The sequence below is a fragment of the Ailuropoda melanoleuca genome, chromosome 8, assembly GCF_002007445.2.
Source record: "Ailuropoda melanoleuca isolate Jingjing chromosome 8, ASM200744v2, whole genome shotgun sequence".
Lineage (NCBI taxonomy): Eukaryota > Metazoa > Chordata > Mammalia > Carnivora > Ursidae > Ailuropoda > Ailuropoda melanoleuca.
Genome location: NC_048225.1, coordinates 82,260,628 through 82,285,952, shown reverse-complemented (window position 1 = coordinate 82,285,952; position 25,325 = coordinate 82,260,628). Strand labels below are relative to the sequence as shown.

Below are 25,325 nucleotides of genomic sequence, written 5' to 3'. Positions count from 1 at the left end.
TGACCGCTCCGTCTGCCACACAGCTCGGCCTCCCGCTCTCTCTCTCCTCAGCTCCCGAATCCCAGACTCTTACTGTCTTTACAGTTCTGGCAGAAACTGCTTCTTTGAGCCTGATAGATGATGCCAGGGTGTGCTGTGGTTTTTACAGAAAAGACAGATGCCGAGGTGAAAACCAGAGGTTGTTTCTTCGCATTTACATCCCATGTTGTATTTGGAACACTCATCAGTGTGAAATGATAACGTGTTTATTAGTTTCCTCTGCGTCCTGCTAATACCTGACATTTAAGAGATCCTGACAAAACTCTTACAATGAAGCCTTAGTAACTCAAATGTAATGGCGTCACTGTTTGTCTTTCACGTTACTGATTGGCTGTTTCTCGTCAGGGTTCCTTAGAGGCGCACAGGCCCCCAGTGGGTCCCCAGCACTGCCTCGAAAACAAAGAGACAAGTCACCCAGCAGCCTCTTGGAAGATGCCAAAGAGACATGCTTCACCAGGGATAGGAAGGGAGGCTTCTTCAGCTCCTTCATGAAAAAGAGAAATGCTCCCACACCCCCCAAACGCAGCAGCTCCTTCCGAGAAATGGAGAATCAGCCCCACAAGAAATATGAACTCACGGGTAACTTCTCATCTGTTGCTTCTCTGCAGCATGCTGATGGGTTCTCTCTTACTCCTGCCCAGCAAGAGGCGAATCTGGTGCCACCCAAGTGCTATGGGGGGAGCTTTGCGCAGAGGAACCTATGTAATGACGATGGCGGTGGGGGTGGGGGCAGTGGCACTGCTGGGGGCGGGTGGTCTGGCATCACAGGCTTCTTTACACCACGCTTAATCAAAAAGACACTGGGCTTACGAGCGGGGAAACCCACAGCCAGTGATGACACTTCCAAGCCTTTTCCAAGGTCAAACTCTACATCTTCCATGTCCTCAGGGCTTCCAGAGCAGGATAGGATGGCAATGACCCTTCCCAGGAACTGCCAGAGGTCCAAACTCCAGCTGGAAAGGACAGTGTCCACCTCTTCTCAGCCAGAAGAGAATGTAGACAGGGCCAATGACATGCATCCAAAAAAATCAGAGGAAGGTGCTGCTCCAAGCAGGGAGAGACCAAAAGCCAAACTTTTGCCCAGAGGAGCCACGGCTCTTCCTCTCAGAACCCCCTCTGGGGATCCAGCCATTACAGAGAAGGACTCTCCAGGGGCAGGGGTGGCTGGAGTGGCAGCCGCCCCAAAGAGCAAGGAGAGGAACGGTGGGGCGCGACTCGGCATGGCTGGAGTCCCAGAGGACGGCGAGCAGACGGGCTGGTCTTCTCCGGCCAAGGCTGCAGCAGCCCTCCCAACCACTCACAACCACAAAGTGCCAGTCCTTATCTCACCCACTCTGAAGCACACGCCAGCTGACGTGCAGCTCATTGGCACAGACTCTCAGGGCAATAAATTCAAACTCTTATCTGAGCATCAGGTCACAGCCTCTGGAGACAAGGACCGACCCCGACGGGTAAAACCAAAGTGTGCCCCACCCCCACCCCCAGTGATGAGACTACTGCAGCATCCGTCCATGTGCTCAGACGCCACGGAAGAGCCAAGCGCCCCGACTGCAGGACAGCCCGCGCCAGAAACACAGGAGGGAGGGAAAAAGGCCGCTCCGGGGGCAGTGCCCAGCGGTGGGAAAGCCGGGAGGCCGGTGATGCCTCCGCCTCAAGTGCCTCTGCCCGCATCTTCCATCTCGCCAGTTAAAATGGCTAACGGCACAGCAGGTACGAAAGTGGCTCTGAGAAAAACCAAACAGGCAGCTGAGAAAATCTCAGCAGACAAAATCAGCAAAGAGGCCCTGTTGGAATGTGCTGACCTCCTGTCCAGTGCCATCGTGGAACCTGTGCCCAGCAGCCAGCTGGTGGACACCGGCCACCAGCTGCTCGACTACTGTTCAGGCTACGTGGACTGCATCCCTCAGACGCGCAACAAGTTTGCCTTCCGAGAGGCTGTGAGCAAACTGGAGCTCAGCCTGCAGGAGCTGCAGGTGTCTTCAGCGGCTGCCGGGGTGCCTGGGGCCAACCCTGTCCTTAATAACTTATTGTCCTGTGTACAGGAGATCAGCGACGTGGTGCAGAGGTAGCCACTGTGAGCCTTGTGGGAAGATGCTCACAGTTCTGAGGGGAGAGGGAGAGGGGCTTGTTTTCCTGTGTTCTTGTTTTCAAAAAAGGAAAGACTGATACTTGAGTGTGTTTATGTGAAGTACCTCAGATCTCTGAGTTCTCACGTTTACAGGTTCATCTCAAAAATAACAAAAAGCAAAACACATAGGACAGGGAAACGAGACGGGGGCGGAGCAGGCGTGGATAGGATTGGAAGCTGCACTGGAACATCAGGGAACGTGTGTGTGTCAGGCCACGAAGAACCTAGTCCAGCCCGCTCTTACCCGGAATGCTGTGCGGTGGTGACACGGGGCTGCTCTCGGCCAGGCTGCAGGCCCGCACCCGCCCAGGGACTGGCTGTGGCACTCATTCCGCACCACACACAGGGGGTTGACTTGGGGCTCCAGTAGGTACCAACGGTGATGACATGTCACCTCACCTAATGAATCGGGTGGGACAGAAGAAGGGAAAGCTGGGAATGTACCGAGGGACCTTTCCTTTGAGGCTATTGAGTGCAGCTGTTTCCACAGAGTTCCCTGCTACGGTAGGACGTGCAGGTCAGATTGCGAGGGTCTGCTCCTGTCCTCTTTGCCGCGGTGTGCTGATTGGTGCAGGAAGTGAAGAACGCTAGGAAGTAGTCAGGGAGTTGAAACCTCCTCCTCACATCTCCACTGATGAGCAGATGTCACTTCTCCCAGTCCTGCAGGTTATTTCCTAATGGACCAGGATTGGCTTTCTGCTTGCTGGTGCCCATCTATTAATCGTAGGCATAGGGGTCTCCTTAGTGGTTCCTCTCTGCTCTTTGCTGGGCAGGCTGTCTTTATCTCTGGCAGCATTCAGGGCATTAACCAATGTGGATTTTGAAAGTAGCGGTTATGTACAGGTTCTGTCAGGAACCCTTTTCTGATACGGTGCCCCTGCATACCGACCTACTGGACGAGGAATTGAGCAGCTCCGTATTTCTTTATCAGCTAAAATACCGGACGGGGTGGGGGTCTCTTGGAATCCCAGTGGCTAGGTCCAGAGGTCTGTGACTGAGAGTTTTCAAGAAGTTGACTTGGTCTCAATGGCCGTTTCTCTGTACCTTTCTCCTCCCTTATCACCTTAGACCCAGGCTAGGTAGAGAGCAAGGAGAAACATTCTCTCACTCTCTGTGGATTTCAAATGAATCACCCCAAATTATTCTCTTATGCTTTTCTCCTTTCACATATTCCTCCCCCCTCGTTGCCGTGCTTGCCTGTAAATATCCTATTGGGAATACTCTTTGATATTTATTTTGCCATTTCACCTCTCTTTGAAGAATGCGTAATTGAAAGGGGAGGTCATTTCCAGGAAACACTGATTAAATCTTAGAAACCTAATGACTTAACCCCCAAATATGTTTTGTCGTTGAAAAATGGGCCTTTTCCTTTCCTATTCAGTTATTATTATGGAAGCTAATTAGGATCATATGGAACTGAATCAATCGGTTAGATGTTACTAATATTCTTGGTATCAGGTCTAATTTTAACACTTCATTATCTTTTTAAAGCTTTACGACCACCATCCCCCACCCGCCCAAGGAGAACCTGATACAAAAGAACAGATACATTATTTTTTCCTCCCGAAGGAGTATTAACTTAGGAAGATAGGAATTGAACACTGATGACCTGTGAGTTTTCTTCCTGGCTTTGTTATCGATCTACTGTCAAGCCACGGCCCCATCTCTTAATCTGTTAAATGAAGGTAACACTACGTCTTCTCAAGGGTCTTTTGCAAATAAGTGTATAGCTATCCCTTTGAGAGCCATTTCAGTGCAGCGTTGTTACATTGAATGATTTTCATTCTCTTCTTTGCTCAGTAGCAGATAATGGAAATGTTGAACTGCTGAGATGATGCTAACTGGGCTAGAATACTAAGGAGGAAAAACTATGGTTTGGACAGTTTGTCATCTTTGACCAAGGAGGAAATTTAGTTTTCATTAGAAAGACAGAAAACCTTGATTCTTCCTGTGGCTGCTCCAAAGGAGGCCCAGGCCAGGAGAAGGGTAAGAAGGGCGGACAGCCCTGGGCCTCTCTGGCAGGGTGTCGGGGAGCTGCGTCCGCACGTTATGGACAGATGCAGCACAGGCAGCTAGCGATTGGGCCGGGCTCCCTGTGGTGCTCGGACGAGAAGGCAGAGTTCCCTTTAACCTGGATGGAGGCCCACGGTCCTCCCACCCTCCTCTGCCACTCCCCTTCAGCAGTCATTTCCATGAACTTGAAATCGTTTTAGCCATTAGCCTTTTAAGGGTGGAACAGGGAAAGCTAAAACTTTAGAATATTATGCTGCTTTTTAAGTTTATCTGTCATTGTGGGATGCAAGTTGAGGGGTTAATTATAATTGTGTTTTTTTCAGGGGATTTTTTTGTTGTTCTTTTAAAGCAAGGGGTCTTTGAGAGCTCTGAAAAGAAGCCTTGGAGGAACACTACTGAGTGTGTGTAAGCTCCCTGGTTTTCTCAACCCAGAACAGTCTTGAGGGTGGGGGGTGGGTACTGTGTCTTACTCAGGGGCAGCACCTGGCTCTGTCTTGCCTACAGTAGGTGCTCAGTAAGTTCATGAAATGAATTGCTTTTTCTCAGCACTGTTGAGAGCAGCATAAACGATGGTAGCACAGCCCATCTACGTGACGCTGGAACTGTGTGGGACTTCAGGGGTCGGGTGAAAGAGGCACTGTCAGCTTACTAGAAGAGGATCGTTTAGATTGCTCTTTTTTCCAGTGGAGAAGGACCACATTTTTAAGATAACCTTAGGTAAATTTAAAAGTTTGAATTCACAGCAGAGAAAACTGCTTTTCGAAACTAAAAACATAGTCTAGTTTAAAAGCAAAGCCGGGAGCAAGAGGCCTTCTACAAGGTGTTGACAACTCTCTGAAGTGGTTGGTACATGTGCAGACCTTTGGTCTGGCACCGCTTGAGTCCTTGCACGTACAGATAACAGGATTTCAGCTTAGATTTCTTCCCTTAAAATGCAGTGTTTTGTGTAGAATGCATCTTGATTGTGCTTTACAGGAAGTATTTTCTTAAAAGGCTTTGTGTAAAATTAAAGTGTGTATATTTTCCTACAGACTTCCATTGTGATTTTCAGAGCTACAGCCTTAAAAAAGATTGGCCCTAAGAAATTCATTCAGTGTCTCTCTAAATGAACCCCTATTCATTGACATCATTGGAGTAGAGACCCTTTGCCAGTTGCATTTTGGGTCTTAAATTAGAATTTTCTTACAACTCAATTGAAAATGGGCTAGTAAAATAGTGCCCAGTTAATAAAACATGAGGACTTTGCTAAGGTACAGCCGTGTTTATTTAACTAAAGTCCTGGAGCTTTTGGGTTTTAAAGGATACAGTATAGATAGTGATTAAGAGTTGAGACTGAAGCCAGTCTAGAACGCAAGTCATTTAACCTTCCTGAGCCTTAGTTTCCACATTGGAAAACGGATAATAATAGTAACTACCTCAGGGTTGTTGTAAGGATTAAATGAAATAATGTATGTAAGATACTTAGCTTGAGTGCCCAGCACACGGCGAGCACTCCGTAAATGGTCACTGCTACTGCTGTTACGAACACTTAGTCTAGTGAGTCCTAGCCAGGGATGGGCAACAAAATCCCTGGAATTTAAAAAACAGTCTGATGCATTGGCTCACCCCAGATCAGAATTCCCAGTGGGGTGTGGTCTCAGCTGAGAATCCCTCTAGGTGTTTTAGATACCCAGCACTGTCTGAACACTATCAGGACCCCAACCCTTTTCTTCATAGCTTCAGAAATTGGAAGAGAGGATGGTGACGTTACTTGCCCATGGTCTCAAGTTAATTAATGGCAGAGCCAAGGCTAGGGTTCACGTCTCTTGACTTTCTGGTTGTGGGGTTTTTCCACCCTTCCCGCTGCCTTGTGAGACACTGCACAAAAAAAAAAAAAAAAAAAAAAAAAAAAAGGGGCTCAGCTAGACAATCAGTCTGCACAGTGCTGCACACTTTGTAGAGCACACGCTCCTGGCACTCTCGGACCTGAAGGGGCTGGAATGTTGAGTAATGGCAACACTAGCGAAGCAGGCCTTCAGTAGAGCTCAGTAATTTAGAGAAATGTGTGGGGTCATTCTTTTGGACAGACCCCAGCAACAGAGCGGTAGTCTGCACTTTGTAATAAAGAAATACCAACTTGAGTTTTAAAAAACCTAGTCCTACATTCCTTTTTCTTAAAAACAAAACAAAAAACAAAACTTTATTCCGCATCATTTTAATGACTATGAGGTAATGTATATGAAAGCACTTTGAGAAAAGTATCAAATGTAATTTAACTATAAGGTTGTATTGTTACTGTCTATTTAGAAGATCAAGCAGTCGGTTAGATGCTGATTGACCTAATACGCTTTTACCTGTGGGAGACCGGAAAATGCAAATACATAAATAATCACCCCATGACTGATCACGTTTGTAAATAAGAAACTGCTCAATGAACGTGTGCAGGCAGAGTAAGTGTTCTGCTAAAATAGTAGCTCAGCCGAATACCTTCAGAAAACTACGGACCAACTTTCTGGTTTAATTGTAATCATTAAAAAGTGGTAATGTGCACTCCAAAATCATGAAGCTCGTCCGGGGACCTTGACTCAGGAAGGATCTAGGCCCTTTTACCCTTGACCTTTTTTCCACGGTGTGTTCAGCCAGTTAGCATCCTGACATGGTGGGCGCAGACTCGCACCTGTTGACGTTGACGGTGTCTTTTTAACCAACATCCAGCGTGGTTTTGTTGGGGTCTTTGGGAGGGGCGGGCAGGGAAGGGATCGGATGGCCGTAGAACCAGTGCACTTTGGGAATTAGTTTTCTAGGATTTCCTGCCAGTTAGAAGTGAGCTTGACATTCATCATCTGGGTGTGTGTGTGTGTTTCTAAAAAGGGTAGGTAAACACAGTTTGCCTATTAGATTATGAAATACCCCAGAGTAAATTGCATTGGTGGCCGCTTTTGAGTTGTAGCTACACTGCATTCCGACCTCTCCCTTCCAGTTTTTGCTGTTGATGTCATTGTTCCGATCAGGCCGTGCCTCCGCAGGAGTTCACATTGGGCTGACAGGGTTGTCTACGTTTTCGTTCAGAACAATTTTTGGGTTTCATCATCTGGCTTGGCATTAACTTGTTTTACCTTGATATGGGTCCATCTCTGTGCCCTAAGCATTTGTCATGACCAGTTTTCTTATGTAGGTGGGTCTCTGGATGTATGTTTCTCTTATGAATTAATGGACCCCCCAGCCGTCTATATCTCTGTCTCAGCTTCTGTCAAGCCAGTAGCTCAGTTCCTTTGTAAATGTCTGCTCTGGTTTGGGATGTATGGGAGCCTGTACCCTTCTGACAAAGGCAGCCCCACTGATGCCTGTTCCTTCCATGTGACAACCCAGGAAATCGCTGCTGGCCATTAGCCTCACTAGTCAGAGAGGAGAGGCCTGGGGCTGGTTCTAAAGCTTGTCCCACTCTTAACAGTCAGGATGATTAAATCTTTTGGATAGAGTTCCAGTTTTCCAGCTGCCAGAATTTAAAAATTCAAATGCAAGGCTTGCTTTTTTGGGCAAGTGCCTGGTGTAACGATTGTTATTATCTGCCCCGTTACCGCCAGAACTTCACTGCCATTCCCTGTCCTCCTGTATTGCTGGAAAGTGTGGGTGGATTTCCGGGCTGTGCAGTGGGCCACCTGTGCAGAGCGTCTACCCAGGTGACTAAAACAGTGTCCAAGCCTGTCTCGCTTGGAGTTTACTGCAGTGTTCAAAAGAGGAGTCTGTGCTCTGGGGCTGCTGTTTCTCGTGCTGTACGGCAGGCGTGGGTTTCATCTCGAGATAACGTGTAAGGCAGTACTTCCTTCCTTTCCGACTCTGTACCCAGGAGCAGGGCGTTAGGGAAGGCTCCCTCCATGACAATGAGGGTAGGAAGAGCGCATGCTTATAAGCTGGGTGAGGAGTCCCAGGCAGGTCATCTTGGTTCTAGGACTTGGCATGGTAGAGGTGACTCTGAGGATTGTGCCTTCAGAGATGGGCTTTGTGCATTTTGCGGAGGAAAGACTTGTAAGCTGGGTTGATGGTGCACGATTAGTGAGCTAGAAGTGGTTAGGTGAGTGGCGGTGGCTCAGTGCCCCGCTCAGTGAGAGTCCCTGCTTGAGATGCCCCCCCCCATACAGGGCGCTGAGGTGACAGACTGCACTTTTCTCCATCCCGCCTGGTGAGCCGGGGGAAGCCTGCTCTAACTGGACCCTTCCCTCCCTCCAAGTGCGCTGCTTTGCTCTTATGTACAATTATGAATTTTAAACTGTTTACCTCTCTTAGAAAAATTACATCCTTTAACTTTCCCATCATTGAGTACACATGCTGAGCACAGTAGCAAGGCCCTGGTAACAGCCCAAGGGCACCGATGGCGTGTGAACAGGTCTACACTGCAGACCATCTGAAGGAAAGGGTGACTCCTTTAAGACGAAAGCTTAGGCTCCACTTCGTCCTCGGACCGCACCCCATACGTGCCCTCTGTGTCTGTTCTGCGAAATCTGTTCATCATTTTACTCAGAGGAGCGTTTCTGGGTCCTGTATGTGACTCCAAGCTACTAAGCTGTCCATACAGGGCTTGAGGTCTGGGAGTAGTCTAGTCAATTCTTTAGGACATGGTGGAGGTGAACTGTCCAATGCTAGTGGGCTTTAAGAAAGGAAATAGTTCGTATCGTGGAAGCTTGCTTATTAGGTTTGTTTCTGAGCCTCAGGATAGGAGTTTTAAATCATGTAATTAAGCACCATAAACTTCAGTTGGAGAATGGGACTTCTAGTTAATAAAATTTTCACATGTAAGGGTAGTTTTCATTAGTTGTAACACAACAGTAACACAGGTATGCCAAATAAATGTATTCTTGATTCAGAAGATGTTGCGGGGATCCTGGAGGGCTTTCGTGTCCTCACTGGTGAATCCCAAATACTGTTCTGCACAATTCAGAAGTACCATACCATGTGTTGAGAGTTGGCAAGAATGCCAAGAGACCGGGATGTTTCTGGTAGATGAAGGCCAGCTAAGCCAGCCTGCCTCCATTTTGACAAGCCATTTTTCACTGTGGCCACTGTTCTTGGGATTCCGTTATAAGAGAAATTTTCTGAGATCTTGAGAAATCACCTTGATTAGGGTGATTGTTCTTCAGAGAAATTACTATTCAGAAACTAGAAAGGACAATGAAAGACTCATCAGAGTTCTTTAGGGCGTATGTTTGAAAACCCTCATCTCTCAGATCTGCATAGAGGGTACGTGTTCTGTCCACATTCTGTACAGACACCGTGGTCGTGCTGAGAAAGGAGGGGAGTGGGTGAAAGAGGACTTACTCAGATCTTCCCTGTGGTGAACAGAAGCTGGGCCCTGGTTTGGTGTGTTGGCCACGAACAGGCTGACTGAGCTGTGTGCACGTACTCAGAACCCCCGTCTCCTGGGTAGACCCCACACTCTTCTTTCTTGCAATCTGATTCCGTAATGACTATCCGTGGAGAAACCCAGTTTTATGCTTGCTTGTCAAAACTAAGTTTGAACATGTCATGGTGGTTGACAAAACTTTGTCAAACTAAGTCTTTAAAACTCATTTAACGTTTATACCAAAGGTCACGCTCCGCAGGTATATGCGTGGTGGGTGCACAGGGGGGTGAGGCCTGGGGGCCTGGCACTGTGTGCGCCGCTGAGGGGACACAGACAATACGGGATTTCATTGAAAACACATCAGTCGTGGGTCACACTACCAATGTTGTCAGGTATTTGTTCTTGTAATATATTTTCAGGTGTTTTGTTTTTCTAATTTAATTCTCTCACCCTGTTGTCTGACTGTGAACTGCTAACAGTGTTAAACTTGATGTAAATAAATGAGGCCCTTGAGAGGGGAACGCTGTCTGCCTGTTGTCTCACAAGGCTTGCCAACTTGTGTTTTATTTTAAATAAAGGTTGCAATATTTTATTGGCAAAGTGGGCTTCTGATTGGAGTGTTTCTCCCAGTTTTAACTGAGAGGGATTCTGTGCAGAATGTATCTTTCCCCACAATAAAATAGAAGTCTGTAAGGTAAAGAAGCTGGTTTTAGCATCAGCCCTCTGGCACATTCTTTAGATCGTCCTCTGTGGGAGTGAATGCTTATTCTTCGATGGATTACACTTTTTGGAAACAGCCAAAGGCATCACCTGGAGCCCAGCGGGTACATACGGTGGGTAATGTGTGTATGTGCGTGTGTGTATCTAACAGAAGGTGACTGTCAGGAGAGACTTAATTCTCTCAAAGTCCATTTTGAGGACACTCCAAATAGGTTCTGAAAATGTGTGTGTGTAATTACTCTATCCAAGTACCAATTGTATTAATAGAAGATATTTTTTTAAAAGGTTTTTGTTCATTCGTTTGACAGCACAAGCAGGCAGAGCGGCCGGGAGAGGGAGAAGCAGGCATGGGGCTCGATCACAGGACCCCAGGATCATGACCTGAGCTGAAGGCAGGTGTTTGACTAAGCCACCCAGGCGCCTCGGTTCTGAAAAAGTTTTGAGCTAAAGTAGCATTAATAGAGCATGTATAGAATGTCAGAACATTCTACTCTTGCTTGACTTGGTCTTCAGTTTTTTAAAAACGGGAGTCATTGCTTTGTAGTGCCCTTGTAATAGGTAGGAGTAGGCTGTCTTCATGGCGTGCACACATGAGGTCCGTCTGGAAGGGCTGTTAAACACCAGCTTATACACCCCCTCTCGCTCCCCCTGCAGTCCTTTCGTCCTGCCCATTTTTGGTTTAGTTGGGAAATCTGGTTCTAGAGTCTCCAGAGAATTATCCGTTGTGATTTTCTCCTTCTTCTGTATTGTACGTTCTGCACAGCTGAGGAGATCTGTTTTAGGAACAAGTCATGGAAGCATGGGAGCTGGGGTTGGACTGCCTGGGTTGAACCGCTCCAGTCCACTGACTGGCTCTGACTCCGTGCACGGTCCTTTACCTCTCAGAGCCTCAATTTCCTCGTCACCGAAGTCAGTGTTAAAGATGACACGAAGTAATGGCTATGAAGTGCTTAGCACAGGGCAGGCGGGGCACATGGTAAGTTCTCCAATGTTGGTTACCGACAACAGACTTCGGCTGGGGTCGCGAGGACGAGAATGGGGGCGGGGGGAGCGGGAAGGCCCCTGCCTTGGCTTGGAGTATGGTGCCAACTGACGGCAGTTTTATTAGATGACACTTTGTTAAACACTGAAGCTCTGTGTCCTAAGCACTTGATAAAGATGGATTTGTTTTGTCCTCACAGCAGCTCTACAAGGGAAGTGCAGTGATGCTCACTTTTACAAAAGTAGAAAGCAAGGCTCGGCTGCGGTTCGTAGCCGTCTGCGTCTCACGGCGCTCAGCGGCTGAGCCACAGCGCTGCGGGCCGGCCACCAGAGCAGTGTGCAGAACCACTGTCCTGCTGCCTGCCTCCGTCCCTGAGGTGCGAGCGGGTCAGACCCTATATTGACGCCATCAGGTGTGGCTGCTGGTGCTAAAAGGATGGCAGCCGGCGTGTGGCCCTGAGCCCTAAAGACAGAGGGTGTACCTTGTAAAGGGTGTGTCTACACGGGGCGCCTGGCTGGCTCCGTCGGTTAAGCGTCTGCCTTTGGCTCGGGTCATGATTGGCCTTGGGATCAGGCCTCGGGGTCCAGCTCCCTGCTCCACAGGGAGCCTGTGTCTCCCTCTCCCTTGGCCCCTCCCCCCCCGCCACTCATGCACGCTCTCTCTCAAAATCTTAAATTGTGTTTACAGAGTGTAGAACTGGGGTTGTAACAGGATCAGGTAGCCTGCTTCTTCCCAAGATGCTCTAGACTGAGACAACGAGCCAGTGGCTAACACTGACCACCCCCCCACCCCCCCACCCCTGCGCAGCTTATTGTGCGGTGAAGACGAGCTTGCTTTTGTCCCACGGGTGGTGAGAAAAGTTCCTCTAATCACGTATTTGAATACCGAGCACGTACTGTGGCTCTGGCTATAGGGGCTCCCTGACCTCGAGACAGGGTGTAAATGAGTGCGATCAGGTGCTCGAAAAACAGCGTTTGGTTTTTCCAGGGCTAAAGGTAAGAGGGTTGGGGAGGGCTTTAAATAAGAGGGGAGACTTGAGGTGATGACAAATGCAAGAGAGAGACCTGTGTGCAATTCTAGAAAAGCAAAAGAGAAGAACCAAGAGGAGGGAAAAGAAAGACACATAATGTACCTCCCGTGTGTGTCTAGAAACAATGTACCCATTTGTATGAGGCCGTTCAAACCTCAAAAATGACTTTTTCTTTTTATAGCTGGGAGCCCAGGAATGACGTTTTCGTGTCCAAGAGCACTGTACTGTGAGAGGCACCTCCGTAAAGAGGCTGAGGTCAGAGCTCAGCGGCTGCGCAGAGCCATCCGGCCCGTGCCAGCACTGCCCCCGGCAGTTGCAGTGTTGGGAGCGAGCATGGTACTAGGTCTCAGGAAGGAAGCAGGCCGAGGGTTTTAGAAAAATACAAACTTTTAATCTTTACACATGACACAGCCATGTCAAAGCCCCTCACTTAAATTTTTCTTCTAAATCTAAGAGAACAAGTCTTAACCTCCACTGACGTGATTTTTATATAAATTCTTCCTCTGTGTATTTTTTCCTTCAGCCTGAGGCTCTTTGCTGGTCTGCTCACAGACAGAAGCTGCTCGGCTTCCCTTTGGGAACAACATGAAAGCTGAGCCCCCCAGCCTGCAGACCTGCGGCATGGCCCGGCCACTGGTAAGTGGAGTGGCATTTTCCCTTCCCTGTCAGCGGCGAGCCCGCGGCCTCCAGCCTCCCAGCCCAGGCCAGGCCACTGCAGGCCAGAGTGGAGACGTTAGTGAGGCCCTGGGACTCCTCTGGCATGTGGCTTTCTCCAACCACTGGCCCCCATTTTGGGTTATGGCTCTTTAAGGCACCAAGTGATGTAAAGCGTTGGCTTGGTTTCTGATTTAAGGCCTTCTTTTTTTACACACCTTTTGTGTGTGAGTGACGGCTGGAGGCCAGCCTGTCCCTCCTGCCCTTGTAGTCCAGACAGTGCCCTGACCGGCCCCAGGGTCCTGTTGGTGGAAGGTAGGCGGCTTCACGAAGTCTTCCTCTAGCCTCAAGGCAGGAAATAGTTAATTCTCTGGGAAACAGATTTGCAGCCCTGAGAAGAGAAGAGTTGCTCCTCCTTGGGGATATACACCATCATCTTGGCGATTTGGTCCAGCGCCTCTTCTGTGTACGGGAGCCCCCGGCTCAGGAAGGCGTCGCGCGCACACAGCCTCACGTGGCGGTACTCCAGTGGCAGGAAGGGGATGAGGAAGTCAATCAGGTTTTCCTTGACAAGGCAGCTGTGGCCAAAGGCAGTGTCTGAAATCAAGACCAGAGTTACATGGTGCCCACCCTGGGGCTGACCCCAACTGGAGTTTTAAGGTGTCCCTGACCCTAAAGCCTGTGTCGAGAACTACAGCGCCACAGCTCCTTGGAGGGAAGCTGGCCCGGCCAGCTGTGAACATGTGCTGTGTGAAGCGGGCCCCTGCCTGCCAGTTCACAGTTCCGTTTCTCAGCAGGAAGCAGGAGGCACAGACACTGAGCTCACAGCCGCTCCCACTCACGGTCCGCTGCCTGGCTTTCCAGGGCTAGGGCAACTACTCAAAGCATTTCCCAAAAGGAAGTTCAGCTTTCTTGGACCTTCTCTTGTGTCTATGTGGAGTTGACAAGGAGGTGACGATACGGTGTATCTCTGTGCCTTGTCCACCTCAGAAGCCCCCATTCCAGCCCAGACGCACCATCCCCCATAGCCGTCCCCAGGGGCTGGGAGCCACTTACCCGCGGACTCCGTGATCTCGGTCCGGAGCCGGGGCACCAGCTGCTCCAGCCTGATTTCTTCCCGGGTGCCTCCGGCCTGAAGCAGTCTCAGGACAGCTTCATTGATGGTGTTGCCGCCAAGGTTACTGAAAGAGACAACAGCTTGTGAACATGTCTTACTCTTTTTTCTATTTCGCTATACTGACTGCTGAGGCCACTGCATGGATGACTGGAAGAATGGAGGTCGAGGGGCCTCACCTCTTCCATATCTTGTCACCACCCAAAGTGCACAGAAGACACTGTCTTCCCTGTCTCGCTCCCTTTTCTCGCTCTCTCTCTCTCTCTCACACACACACACACACACACACACACACACAGGCTGTGCAAGGTGCAGGGCACACAGCGATGGTATGATGTGGTACTTTCCCCTGTGGGGAAGGAGAGGCTTGTGATTCCAGGACTGCGTGGCAGGGGCCAAGGTAGGAGCACCTGAGGCCCAGGGTGGAAACTTAAGAAGGAGGATGAGGGGGGCGCCTGGGTGGCGCAGTCGTTAAGCGTCCGCCTTCGGCTCAGGGCGTGATCCCGGCGTTATGGGATTGAGCCCCACATCAGGCACCTCCGCTGGGAGCCTGCTTCTTCCTCTCCCACTCCCCCTGCTTGTGTTCCCTCTCTCGCTGGCTGTCTCTCTGTCAAATAAATAAATAAAATCTTAAAAAAAAAAAAGGGAGGATGAGGCTTCTGAGCGCAAGCAGACCGCGCAGTGATCGCCAGACGGGGAAGCGTGTGTGTCCCGGCACGGATGACCAGGGGGCTTGTGGGGTTCAGGGCTGGGAGCAGCAGAGGCAGGAAGTCAGCATTATGGGCCTAAGACAACCATTGAAGGGGTTTGAACGTGGGAGTGTAGGGTGGTGGGGTGACCTGATTTGCTTTACCTCCTAAGATTATTCTAGGGCCACAGAGGTTGGATTGAAGAGGCATGGGATGGTTACAGAAAGCAGGTCAGGGAGCTTTTTGCAGCAGTCCACGTTTAGAGGTGGAAGGATGGAAGCATTAGTTTAGGAGGCCCAACTCCCAGGCGCCTGTGACTGACGGATGTGAGAAGTGAGGGAAAGGAAGTCATCAAAACACACAAGTATTTGTCGGGAGCTGCCCGCTGTCCCCCAGCCACCGATGAGTGGCGTGAATGTAGAAGGGTGGTGACAAAAGCTTGGACACACACACAGTGTGACACCTGCCCGTGATCTCCAGGGGTTGTGATAGCACTAGGCAACTGGAATGATGGGTCCAGAGCACGAGAGAGGACTGGGTTGGAGAGATGGGGGAGATACGGGGGTAAGGAGCGAAGAAATCAGGGGCACCCAGCTGGCTCAGTTGGAGGAGCCACGTGACTCTTACTCTCTGGGGCGTGAGTTCAAGCCCCACGTTGGGTATAGTGGTGACATTTTAAATAAATAAAACTTGAAAAGAGAGCCAGCACCGGGGAAGCTGGGAGGAGGTGTCGACCTGGGGCCGGCAGCACTTCCTCTGTGCCCCCCCCCCCCNGCCCCCCCCCCCCCCCGCCCTCCAGCCGGGTGCATACTTCTCTCCAGACGCGTATTTCCCTTTGCTCAGCCTGCCGCTTCCCAGGCCCCCGCCGGCTCCTTAAACCAAGCTGTGCTTAGGCCCGCAGTGGAGGGAGTAGCTCCACTCTCTCCTCCCGGAGCTCCGGCTAGCTCTCTGACACTTAGGTACATTAACGCGTTTGAGTGTGTCCTGTGTGCCAGGCTCCGTGCGAGGCTCCGGGACACACAGGAGCTGAGTGGTTCCATCCCTGCCTGCCTCTGCCGCTGGGTGAGCCAGGACTGCCAAGTGACTCAATGGCTCCTTCCCGTGGGAGCCAGTGTGCCCCTCACAGCCAGACTTTCCCAGGCGTCCTGAGTCCCAGCTGGAGAGCCGGGCAGGGACAAGGGTAGTCCCACCCCCTGCTCAAGTTCAGCTGCCCAGCCAGACTTCCTGTGTCCCCTGCACAGACGGGGGCTGCTGCCCCACACCCCGCTGCTCACGAAGGCCTGCCAGGCAGGTCATCTGTACCCGCCACAAGTGACCACGATTCTGTCAGCGGAGGTAAGGGCTGTCCCCTGCCAAGGGATTGCCCCATCCTGCATTCCTCGTGGAGGCAAGGGCAGGTGGACACACACGGCAGGGGGATGGCGGGCAGGCATGCCCCAGGAGCATGGACTGCGAGCTCAGTGCTCAATGAACATTAACAAATCGACCTGTCTGCACACTGGTCTACAGTTTCCATCTCTTTTCTCAGTGTCTCCTGTTTTGTCCCATAGCCCATGTCGTCTTCCTCTTTGTTATGTGCAGCTTTTATCTCCCTCACCAAGACAGACCCTGGGCCCCTTCTTTATTTACCTGCCCAGCCCCTCAGCACAGCCGCTCTGGCACCAGGACGGCTCCTTCAGAGAGCTGGGGCCTTCCTGGAACACCTCCGTTCTCCATCTCCATCCAGGTCACCGCCTGCCGAGGGGTGTGAAGGCCCCTCGGGAGCCCAGCCCATCCCCTGGCTCTGGGACAGGACATGTCTTCCCAGTCCTTAGCCCTAAGACCCCAAAGGAAGGGGACGTCAAAGGCCAGAACTCTTAAACCCAAACCTAATTGCTAAGTCTTTCTTAAAGAGATATACTCAGTTATTAATCTGAGAGCCTCAGGGTGCTCATTGTAAAACGAGAATTGGACCAATTTCAGATTGGCTCGTTAGGTCACCTTAGATTCAACAGTCAACAAATACACATTTCTACAAGGCCTTAGATTCCATGAACAGTTTACATTCTTATTGTTCTTTTAATTGTTCAAAGTCCTTTCTCTTCTTTCCCTGACAATAGCCTAAAGAGAATAGACATCCATCATCCTTTCACTTTACTGTTTCTCTGAGAAGAGGACAAGAGCTCTGATCGCCAGAGTTCCGCGCCCATTCCAGGAGCGTTCTCTAGAATGGTAGAGATGGGTGAAAGTTCTCCACGTCAGAGGCGGCCCTTGAGCCTGGTGCCCAGGACACCCTCCTCCACCTGTCCGCTGCTCCCTTCTGCCCTCTGGCTGCCACCACGGGGCGGGACTGCAGCGCCCCCTAGCACCTGCAAGCCACAGGTTTTGTTTTTTTCAGGATTAAACCATTGGGCCTTTAACGAATGTGACTTTTCTCACCAACAGTTCAAATCAGCCGTGCTTTTCTTTCAAACACAAGAGGCCCCAGCACAGGGGTGAGGCCACTGTTGACATCAAATCCAGAGACTCCAAATATGGCCTTCCCCGACCCATCGCTAGAATACAGACAGTCCCTGACTTACAATTTTTCTACTTGACAAGGGTACAAGAGCAGTAAGCATTCAGAAGAAATCTCACTTTGAATTTTGATCTTTCCCGGGCTCGGGATGCACACGGTCTGATCCTGACTCGTGATGCTGGGCAGTGGCCATGTGATCACAGGGGTCGACAAGTGACACCGTCACAGCCATCTGCACCCGCACAACCACGCTGTTCTGTCAGCACGGCAGTCAGCCAATTACGTGAGACAGTCAGCACTCTGTTACAAGACAGCCTTTGTGTTGGACGATTTTGCCCAACTGCAGGCTAATGCGTGTGTTGTGAGAGCATTTAAATATAGTGTTTGGTAGGTTAGGTGTGTTAAATATATTTGCAACCACTGCAAACCGAGGAAGATCTGTACCTGGAAAGCCTCAGGGTTTAAAAGTGCTGCTTTCTGGATGCTCAGGGGCAGGGGTGGGGATGGCGCCGAGTGGCAGAGTCAGCCCGGCCAGCCTGAGGGCTCCGGGTGGTGGGCTCCCAGGCCTGTCAAACCCCACTGACTCTCCTAGGCCAGACCCAGGCCTGCCCCGGAGCCACTGGACTTGGAGACCACATCCTTGCAGCCATGTCCCAGGTGTGCGTCCTCCGCAGGGGGCCCCTCACGGAGGGCTCGCTCGGCCTCTCCATCCCCAGCAGGTGTGGGCTCCACCGGGCAGCTTTCCCCCCTGGTGGCTCTCCCCCGAGGCCGGGCCGCCACCCCAGCCTCAGGTCCGTTCCCTGGTGACCGCCTGGCCTCAGACAGTGCACAGAGGCCAGGTCACCGGGGGAAAGGGCAGGGCTAGAGGGGACTGGGGCACTGTCCGCAGGTCAATGACCAAAATGCTACAAAGGCAAACGTTTGCCTAGAGACCGCAAGGTCACCTGGGTCGCATTAGGGAATGCTGGCAGGGGCAAGGGTGAGGGGGTTCCAAGCTGAGAAATGAGTGGGAAAGGCAGCGCCCTGGCTCCATAGCTCAAGTCAGGGAAAGGTCAGCTTCTCTGCTTTTCTTTTAAAATCACCTTGGAGGTCACGCAGTGGGTCAGTCGGTTACGTGTATCTGTTCAGGTCATGGTCCAGGAGCCCGCGTCTGGCTCGAGCCTGCTTCTCCCTCCGTCCACCCCTTCCCCCGCCCACCACTTGTGCTCTCTTTCGCTCTTTCTCTCAAATAAAGGACGTATTTATAAAAAAAAAAAATTCCTTTGAGAGCCCCCCCACGCCACACCCCTCCACAGTGCACTGTTGTGTCCCGAAAGCCTTAATCATCTTAATCATTGACCAGGAAGGGCTTGCCATCACCACACTGAAATCCCAGCCGGACAAGTTTCAACTGGTGCCGTCTTGGCTTGTGGACACAAGACCCGTCTCCACACCTCGCTGCCTGACACGTTCCAAGCTGGATGAAAATTGAGACTCCCTGTTTCTCCACCTTCACAGGGTGCAGGCAAAACCGGAGGAATGCCCCTCACCAGCACATGTAGGCCTTCCGAAGGTGGAGGGGGGGTGGCGGGAAGGGAGCACCGGGTTATTCTTCCGTTCTCTGAGTGTAAGCCGTAGCTTGTGAAGCATTTCAGGCTGGGCCGACAGGAACCCAAACTTGACTTCTAACAGAACTTGGACAGGACTTTCCCAGTTGGAGCCACCACAAAAAGAAAGGACTGGATAAACTGATTTCTCAATTCACTTTTTACAAAGCCATTTCCAGAGCATACAGGCAAACAAACAGACAAGGTGTATAATGGTTAAGGGATGAGTCCCGCATGGTCACGGTGCAGATCTCAGCACAGGCGTGAAAGCATGAGCTTTTCATTCAACACATCATACACTGAATTTTGAGCCAGTGACTTCCTCTTGTGATCAGAGAAGAAACCTTCCAAGGCTGGAGAAAGAACCAGCCACGGTGGACTTAGTAGGACACCATCCTACTGGGTCTACCTTGGGAATTTTCAAGATAGTTTGTACTTAATTTTCAACAAATGTGCTGCTTTGAAAACTTAATGCCCTTTTAAGAAGGGACTCACAGTATGTGAGTTATAGTCCAAACTATATTACAAAGCCACAATGATCAACACAGTATGGTACTGGCATAAAAACAGACACAGCTCAGTGGAACAAAATAGCCCAGAAGTAAACTCATGTGCAAAATGGTCAATTTATGACAAAGAAGCCAAGAATATACAATGGGGAAGGGACAGTCTCTTCAATAAATGGTGTTGGGAAAACTGAACAGCTACATACAAAAGAATGAAACTGAACCGTTGTCTTACAACGTACACAAGAATTAACTCAAAATGGATTAGACTTAAATGTGAGACCTGAAACCATAAAACACTTAGAAGAAAACAGGGAGTAAGCTCTCTGACATTGGTCAGAGATTTTTTGGATTTGACACCAAAAGCAAAAATAAGCGAGCAGGACCACAACAAGCTAAAAAGTTCTGCACAGCAAAGGAAACCAACAAAATGAAAAGGCAACCTACTGAATGGGAAAAAATATTTGCAAATCATATATCTGATAAGGGTTAATATTCCCAAAATATAAAGAGCTCATACAACTCCATAGCAAAAAATAATCTGATTGAAAATGGGTCGAAATAGACATTTTTCCAAAGGAGTCATACAGACGGCCAACAGATGGTGGCCATGAAAAGGTGCTGAACACGACTGATCATCAAAACCAAATGAGATCGCACCTCATACCTATGACAATGGCTACAACCAAAAAGACCGGAAATGACAGGTGTTAGAACGTGGAGGAAAGGGCGCCCTTGTGCACTGAGGGTGGCAGGGGGGTGTTATGTAAGTGGTGCAGCCACTGTGGGAAACACTATGGAGGCTCCTCAGAAAACTAAAGGTAAAATCACCCTGTGATCTAGCAGTTCCACTTCTGGGAATTTATCCAAAGATAAGGAAAATATTTAAAAAGATATAAATCCCCCCATGTTCACCACAACATTCATACGAGCCAAAATATGGGAACAACCTAAGTGCCCACTGACGGATGGATGACGAAAATGTGCCCCCCCCACAATGGAATATTACTCATAAAATTCCATAAAACATAATGAAATCTTGCCATTTGCAACAACAACCTTGAGGGCATCATGTGAAATGAAATAAGTCGGAGAAAGACAAATTCCATACGATCTCACTCATTTGTGAAATCTTAAAACAGTGACAAGAACAACGAACCAAGTTCACAGACACCAAGAACAGATGGCTGGTTACCCGAGGCCCGTGGCAATAAGTACTAAGTCTGGGGACGCAGAGCACAGTGTGGCGACCGTGGTTCGTAACACCGTGTCGCAGATTTGAAAGCTGCCCTTTGAAGTGGATCTTGAAAAAAGCTGTATAATTCTGTATGATGACGGGTGTTAACCAGACTTATTGCAGTCATTTCACAACACACGTATATACAAATAGTGAATCATGTTGCACACCTGAAACTCATGCTGTCAATCGCAGGTCAATAAAAAAGACCCCAAATCCCCAAAATGCCCTTCTAAGAGGGGATTCCTGGCATGTGAGTGGTCCCTCCCTGAGGAGCCTATGCACTCTGGGGAGTCTGAGGAGAGCCCCACCACCCTAAGACAGCCACGGGGGGCCGGGCGGGGGGAGGGTAGATGAGGGACAGCTGCTCCTCCTCAAGTGGCCTTGCCGGCCGTGGGGGGTGAGGGGGGGAGTCAGAGTCCTTCCCGTGCCTTCGAGGTAGGATCAGGGCAGGACCCGGCAGACTAAGGCTCCCCACCGCTGCTACCACGCAAGCAGCTAGGCTTCTGGGTTCTCAGCTGGAGTGTGCGCTGGTTCCCCTGGGGAGAAGGGTCTGCAGCCCAGGAGAGCGTGGAAGCCCCCCTCCGTCAGCGGACTCCCAAGCCTGGCCCATGTGGCACCACGTGTCCTGCCTCCCCTCACCCAGCCCTCCTGACTACTGCTGCACAGACCTCACCTGAGAAAAAGAAAGATGGTCTTTGGGGACTCGACCCTGTGGTTCTCGGGGGCCTGGCGTTCCAGGTGTGGCCTGAGGGCCTCCAGTAGTCCCGGATGGAGCTTCTCAGCCTCATCGAAAATGAACAGGGTCTGGCGGCAGCGCTTCTGTGTCTCCTTGATCTGACTCGTTAGCTTCTCCTGCGCGGAATCCAGGGAGCTGCTGGAGCGCGGGGCCGGGGGGAAAGCCCATTCCCCTCCTCCAGCCCTGAGGGCTGTGGTTCGGCAGTGGCTCTCCCAAGGTTGCACGCTAGAACTACCAATCCACGCTCCGGGGGTGGGGCTCGGGCCTACACACAGGTGATTCTCATGCACCCTGAGGTTTGCGGGGAGGAAGAGGGCTGGCCTGGCCTTGGAAACAGGCCCCAGCCTTCGCCCTGCTCCCTGCGCTCCAGGACGAGGTCCCATCCCACGGCAAATGTCCAGTCACCCTCCCTGGGGGTAGGAGTCAGGCTCTAATACCCGGGACACAGGCACAGCACGTGCCCAGGGGCGGCTCCAGTTCCCCGTCTTGAACTCCCAGGAGCAGGGGCTCACTAGTACCCAGGCGAGGCTGAGATCTCAGGGGAGAAGCCTGGCTGGAACCTGTCTGGGACTCAGCCGACTGGCCCCTGGGCTACCCCAGCCCCGGCCAGAGAGTCGAAAGCCCTCTGCAGGCTTCACCAGGAGAGCAGGGCCAGCTCCCGCGCCAGGTGGGTCTGTCAGCAGAGCTCCCACTCCACCCACCTCGAGCCTCCCTGGATTCTGACCTCAGCCCCCATCACCGAAACGTATGTGTGTGTGTGGGTGCGCGCGAGCGAGCACTGGTCCGTTTCCACGGTGGGGAAGCGGAGACCCAGAGCAGTTCCGCCACGAGCGGCTCGGTTCTTTCCGGGAAGCCCTGGCAGACGAGCCACCCGCCGGCCCTAGGACCCTTCCCCCCGCCTCTGGCCTCGGCTGCTGCCTCAGCCAGCGCTGCCCTCAGAGCCCTACACGGTCTTCCCCGGTTAGCACACTGCGACGACTGGAACCGGAAGCCAGAGACACGGTAGTCACCTCTGTCACGCCGCAGTGGCATCTGCATCTGGCCAGTCTGAAACACTACATGTCCGAGTGGAAGAGACCCGAACGAGCAGAGCGGCAAGGACAGTGTTTGTCCACCTACTTGCCAGCATTTGGGGGAACACATGGAAAATCCTATATGCTAAGCCTCTTAAAAAAAAAAAAAAAGCAGGATATGGGCACCTGGGGGGCTCAGTCTGTGAAGCATCTGGCTCGATTTCCGCTCAGGTCGTGAGATCGACCCCCGAGTCAGGCTCCACGCTGGGTGTGGCGCCTACTTAAGATTCTCCCTCTCTCTCCCAAAAAAGCAGGATCTGCAACTTTCTGTCCAATATTAATCACGATGACATAAAACTTGAAGGAAGTACACCAAAATGCGAACTGTGCTTGCGTCTGCATGTGGAGATCATGATAAAGTGCTTGCTTTTGTCTGTTCCACACTTCCTGCAAAATTACCACTACTTCGAGAACAGACAACTAACATGTGAATTCTCTGTTTAAGCTCAGTGTGAGGCTGATAAGGAGACAGAGCTCAAGACATGTGGTGCTTGAATATCAGTCTTTCTTCCACGTGCTCAGGGCCTTATCTCTGTGGAGTGGTAGTTTCTGTGGGTTACAGGGTCTGTCACCAGGGCCACCAACCCCCACATCCAGGCTTCTCCAAGGCCACCTCCTTGCAGGGAAGGGCTGATTTCAGGGCTTCTGTCGTGTTCTAGAAGCCTGCTGCTCAGGTTGGCCGGGCCTTTTTGGCCGAACCCTGCTGGCAGAGCCCTCCAGCCCCGCCCGGCCTCACCTTGTACAGGTCCACATACTTCAGGTGAGGAAAGTGTAAGGTGGCGATGAATGTCTTGACACAGTCGCTCCTCAGCCCATCCCGGTATAGGTTCTCTGCCAGCAGTCGTGCCACAAAGTTCTTGCCTGTGCCAGACCAGCCGTGGAAGGACAGAGCCAGGGCCTTGTCTGGCCGGGGCAGCTCTAAGTAGCCCCTCACTGTCATCAGGACCAGCTCCCGGGCCAGATGCTGGCCGTGCAGCTGGACACTCAGGTCAGATTCCAGGCCTAGGAGTGGGAAGGAGGAAGCCATGGTGAGGTCGCACAGGTGCGGTCCCCACCAGGCTCAGCAACAGCCTAGAGACTGAGCCCGTCTGAACATCTCTGTGTGTGTGTGTGTGGGGGGGTTCACCTATCCGGGCTGCCTGGCCTCAGAATAAGAAACCACTGGGCAGACCTCGCAGCCCAAAGGGATTCAAGGGCTACGTTCAAAGAGCTTGAGAAATCAAGATTGAATGTAGGGAGAGAAGGGAGTCACCCTTTCTGAAAGTCCTGAAGACATCCCAGAATGGTTGGCAGAGGGCGCCTGGGTGGCCCAGTCGGTTAAGTGGCTGCCTTCAGCTCCGGTCATGATCTCAGGGTCCTGGGATCATGCCCCCTAGGGGCTCCCTGCTCAGTAGGGAATCTGCTTCTCCCTCTGCTCCTCCCCCCACTCCTGCGTGTACATGCATGCGTGCACACGCGCTCTCTCTCTCAAATAAACAAATAATTAAAAAAAAAAAAAGAATGGTTGGCAGAGTCCTGTCTGGAGGAGGAAGCCCATCCCCCATGCCCAAGAGGTTGCTCCCACCCAGAGGTTTCGGGAACCCCTAAGTGCCTTATGGAGACAACCTCACATGAATAAATTCAATTCAGCAAACACTGGAGGGCAGCTAGTGTGCTCAGAGTCGTCTGTGAGGCCTCCCTTCCTTCCAACCATGAGGTTGCAGGGTGTGCAGACAGGGAGGTGAGCTGTCAGCTGTGGGCAGGACAACGATGGGCGCCTTGTACCCTAGCCATTCCCCATGGATTGCATCTCATCCCCACCGATCCCCAGCCCCTCAGGCCCATGCAAGTGCCACCTGTGAAGTTGTTGGAGATCCTGCAGTCCCCGCTGTCGCAGCAGGCCTGGAAGCTGCAGTACCACGAGGTCAGGATGTCCAGGTACTGCTGGCCCAAAAGGGCAAGGCTCCAGCCTGGAAAAGGAGGGCTGTGAGACAGGGACAGAGCCAGGGCCGCGGGGAAGCCGGACACTGTCTCCCTGCACCCAAGCAGAGCAGTTTTTCCTGTCCTTGGCCCTCCCTCCAGAGCGGCTCCTCACTGCTCTTCCCCGGGCCTTCCTCGTGCCTGGCCAGAGAATGAGCAGGACGGGGCACCCCCGGCTTGGAGGAAGTCGATGGCCTTGTTATGGATACAGCTCCAGCAAAGTTTCCATTTGCTCAACATAGATGCCTTACGCCAAGGGTGCCACAGTGTAAGAAACCCGGAGCTGCCCACAAGGAGCTTGCCGTCTAGCAGGGAGACCAACAGCAGGGGGCGAACATCATTCTGCCTACTTGCTTTGAATTCCAAAATGGTGTGATTATAGCCAACCCTAAGGGCTCCTCAATTCTTTTGTCAGATGTCAATCTGAACATACCCAGCATTAGCAAAAACACAACAAAACAAAGCCCAAACACTGGGATTTAGAAATCTTTTGATTTAAATGAAAGATGTTTACAGCACCATTGTAGGATTGCCATTAGAATAGCATTAGGGACCTAGAATTATCGACACAGACTGCAAGGAGCCTCAGAGAGCATCTGGTGCATGCCAGTGACGTGACAGACAACCCGGCCGCAGGCTCTGTAAGTGACAGACTGGGAACCAGAACACTGTGCAGGACCAGTCAGCAGCACAAGAGAGAAGGTACTGGGGTCGTGTCCAGCCGGGGACTTTGCTGAAAGCCCAGAAAAAGGCGGGAAAGGGCAGCTCCTTGGAATAATGCTAGGTGGGCTGGGAGCCTCAAGGAAGTGTGAGCTGCCTGGAGGGGTCAAGGACGGGCGCCCAGGGCAGGGCAGCCGGGCCCATTCGGGTGCATCCGGGGGAAGGAGATGGCCTTGTTGTGGATACAGACCGGGATGCGGCCCGGTCCCCAGAGGCGCCCCCGCCCGCCGCCTGGGCCGAGGCCGGGCGGGGCGGTAGGGCGGGCAGCCAGGGCGCCTGCCTGGTGGTCGCGGCCCGACGGCTCGGACAGCGGCGCGGCGTC

General features: G+C 51.5%; 2 protein-coding genes across 5 annotated transcripts in view; one reads left to right on the top strand and one right to left on the bottom strand.

The window, feature by feature from the left end:
• The window catches only part of ABL2 (ABL proto-oncogene 2, non-receptor tyrosine kinase), a 32,592-nt gene extending 22,495 nt beyond the window's left edge, over nucleotides 1-10,097 (top strand). For 2 of the 4 annotated variants that reach the window (XM_002916189.4, XM_002916188.4), the window contains 2 exons: nucleotides 385-618; nucleotides 928-10,097. In XM_002916189.4, the coding sequence (XP_002916235.1) occupies nucleotides 385-618; nucleotides 928-2,108 (1,415 nt within the window). In that variant the 3' untranslated portion in view covers nucleotides 2,109-10,097. Of the gene's footprint in view, nucleotides 1-384 lie in introns of all 4 variants that reach the window. The other 2 variants (XM_019796364.2, XM_011220952.3) reach the window with 1 other exon arrangement.
• A 2,501-nt stretch (nucleotides 10,098-12,598) lies between these two features.
• On the bottom strand, nucleotides 12,599-24,723 carry TOR3A (torsin family 3 member A). The gene is made up of 6 exons (XM_034667649.1): nucleotides 24,717-24,723; nucleotides 24,160-24,390; nucleotides 23,061-23,326; nucleotides 21,189-21,367; nucleotides 13,940-14,064; nucleotides 12,599-13,480 (listed from the first exon to the last, which is right to left on the bottom strand). Exons 1-6 carry the CDS (start codon nucleotides 24,721-24,723, stop codon nucleotides 13,230-13,232), a joined length of 1,059 nt encoding a protein of 352 aa, XP_034523540.1. The 3' UTR covers nucleotides 12,599-13,229.
• Nucleotides 24,724-25,325: the final 602 nt, after the last annotated feature.

Bases quoted from the DNA above. Each gene is read 5' to 3' on its own strand.
- TOR3A (XM_034667649.1), bottom strand. The intron at 21,368-23,060 runs GTGAGGCCGGGC...GATTCCGCGCAG, and splicing joins AGTATGTGGACCTGTACAAG to GAGAAGCTAACGAGTCAGAT. The intron at 14,065-21,188 runs GTGAGGTCTGTG...TGTCTCTTTCAG, and splicing joins ACCATCTTTCTTTTTCTCAG to TAACCTTGGCGGCAACACCA.